Source organism: Alosa alosa, chromosome 1 (assembly GCF_017589495.1).
Source record: "Alosa alosa isolate M-15738 ecotype Scorff River chromosome 1, AALO_Geno_1.1, whole genome shotgun sequence".
NCBI classification, from domain to species: domain Eukaryota; kingdom Metazoa; phylum Chordata; class Actinopteri; order Clupeiformes; family Clupeidae; genus Alosa; species Alosa alosa.
Window position 1 is genome coordinate 42184818 of NC_063189.1, and position 2500 is coordinate 42187317.

Genomic DNA, 2500 nt, shown 5'->3' on the forward strand with positions numbered 1-2500 from the left:
ATGACCGTAATGTTGTGCCACTGCTCGCGCTCACGGTCCAGCTCGGCTGCCGTGGTGATGAGGCCTGTATCCGGTGTGATGTGGAACAGAGCCTCAGGGTCCGACTGGGGGTCAATGGAGAACCTGAGGAGAGGATGGACAGGGTGAGAGGGAAAAGTCACACAGAGAGGAAGAAACAGAGTAAGATAGGGATGAGAGAGAAAATGTATAGACAGAGAGAGAAAGGGAGAGAAGGGGAGAGAGAGAGGGATGACATAGAGAGCAGACATTACACAAAGAGAGATGAGAGAAGAGAGAGAAGACATATAGACATAGACAGAGAGAGAGAGGGAGAGAGAGAGAATTTTGAATTTCAAAAACCCTTTATTACATTCTTGCAAAGTATTTTTCACTTTGTCACAATGTACAGTCACATTAAAAATAAAATCAAGGAGAGAGAGAGAGAGAGAGAGAGAGAGAGAGAGAGAGGTAAGATGAGTTTAGAGGGAGTTGTTATGTGAGGAGTGTGTTTGGAGTTGCCACAGAGATAGAACACACTATTTTCTCCTGTCAGTCACGGTATCTGTCCAAACGATGGCTCCTTCTCCGGTGCTTTACGCCAATTTCAACTGACAGATAGAACTAAAAGAAAAACACTTATTTTATTATTTATTAACCTTTTGACAGACATGTCAGGAAGCCATCTCCCAAAGCAGTGCAACCTGTCTTGTGAGTTTCTCGGATGAAGAGTGAGAGAGGGAAAGATGGAGAAAAAGAGACAGATAGAGAGATAGAGAGAGAGAGAGAGAGAGAGAGAGAGAGAGAGATGGGGTTGGCATTACCTGATGTTCGTGTTGAGCCCAGTGTCCGGGTCCACCGCGCTGACCCGACCCACAGTGCAGGCAGGCGGGCAGTTCTCAGACACGTCCAGCCGATAGCGGGTGCGGGAGAAGCGTGGCGGCTCGTCGGCGTCCAGCACAGATACGCGGATGGAGGCTCGGTCCTTGAAGGAACCCGGGCGCAGGGAAGCGAGGGTCCACCATGGGGTTCAGGACCTCCACCGAGAACGAGTAGGAGCTGCGGCTCTCATAGTCCACCGGCTGCAGCGGAGATATGGGGACGGGGGGAGAGAACAGAGAAATGGAGTGAGGCTGGAGGTTTTTGAGGTTTTCTGGAGGCTGGATGTAGATTTGTGTGTGTGTGTGTGTGTGTGTGTGTGTGTGTGTGTGTGTGTGTGTGTGTGTGTGTGAGCGTGTGTGTGTGTGTGAGAGAGAGAGAGAGAACGTGTGTGTGTGTGTGTGTGTGTGTGGGTGAGAGAGAGAGTGTATGAGAGAGAAAGAGAGTGTGTGTGTGTGTGTGTGTGTGTGTGTGTGTGTGTGTTGTGTGTTCAGTTCAGTTCAGTTCAGATACCTTTATTAGGCCTCCGAGGGGCAATTCGGTTTATTCGGAGAGAGTGAGTGTGTGTGTGTGTGTGTGAGTGCGGTTCATTTCAGCATTGGGATGGAGGCACCCACAGCAGAGCCCAGGCAGAGCCCAGGCAGTGCAGCGCAGTAATGCAACGTAGGCCCTCATCCAGCATTAGTTAACAGAGATTATAAAACATGCCAGGCAAGCTTTGAAGGTAGCATTAAAGTTGCATGATTGTTTTGATACATATTTGATGCTGCTAGCCCAGCTAAACAAATGAATGGGCTGCTACATGGTGATTTCATTACGCGAGGTGAGGCTGCAGCTGTAATACATAAACCCAGCTCATTAGACTACAGGCATCCTGCAGGGCGGGAGGATGGCGGGATGTGACAGAGCGGAAGTGGCCCAGATATGTCCCGGGTCCGCCAGACCTGCGCCGGAACAGGACCGGAATCGGCCCGGAAACAGGCTGGACGTGGTCCAGCGCTAGCTGTTCTGCTCTCTGTTAGACATTTCTCAGGCACTACATCAGCAAGGGGGAGGAAGATGACATCTGATGCGGCGGAGCCAGAACAGTCACCCAGGCAGGCTGAGCCAAGAGCCCGAGAGAACCTCCTACATCCCCACCCACTGGGTCCCTATGCCCCTCTCTCTTCCCCTCTCTCCCTCTCTCTCTCTCCCTCTCTTTCTCTCTCTTTGTCATCACTGCTTTTTATTCTATTCCTGCCTCCGCTCATCACTGATGACTGATATGTTTACTTTTATTTTCTACCCTTTTCCACATGGTCTATTTTTGCACTGCGAGCGGCCAAAAACAATCAATATTCATCCTTTTTTTTCCAACTTTGTCAGTTTTGCTCAGATGCCATGCTCCCGCTATCTTCTGAGGCCCTGTGCGATGTGATTAAGCACCAGCACCACATGCCCGGCACCAACTTTTGTCCTCCTGAAATTCTTGCGCGGCTGGCTTTTACTCAATTGTCCCGGTCTTTCCAAGCCCAATTAAGTCGTTAGGGGATGTAATTGGGCACAATGAGTGTTTGTCGGAACGTGCCCAGCCCTTGATTGGGCGCTGGCTGATGCAGGGAGGGAGCGGAGCAAAGCTCTGGCG

General features: G+C 50.6%; 1 protein-coding gene across 1 annotated transcript in view; it reads right to left on the reverse strand.

Annotated features, from left to right (window-relative positions):
- Positions 1 to 2500, reverse strand: part of LOC125301844 — a 106846-nt gene that overhangs the window by 11570 nt on the left and 92776 nt on the right. Inside the window, 3 exon segments of the mRNA XM_048254652.1 lie at positions 1 to 123; positions 822 to 988; positions 990 to 1079. The exon segment at positions 1 to 123 is cut by the window's left edge and continues 14 nt beyond it. Coding sequence (XP_048110609.1) covers positions 1 to 123; positions 822 to 988; positions 990 to 1079 — 380 coding nt within the window.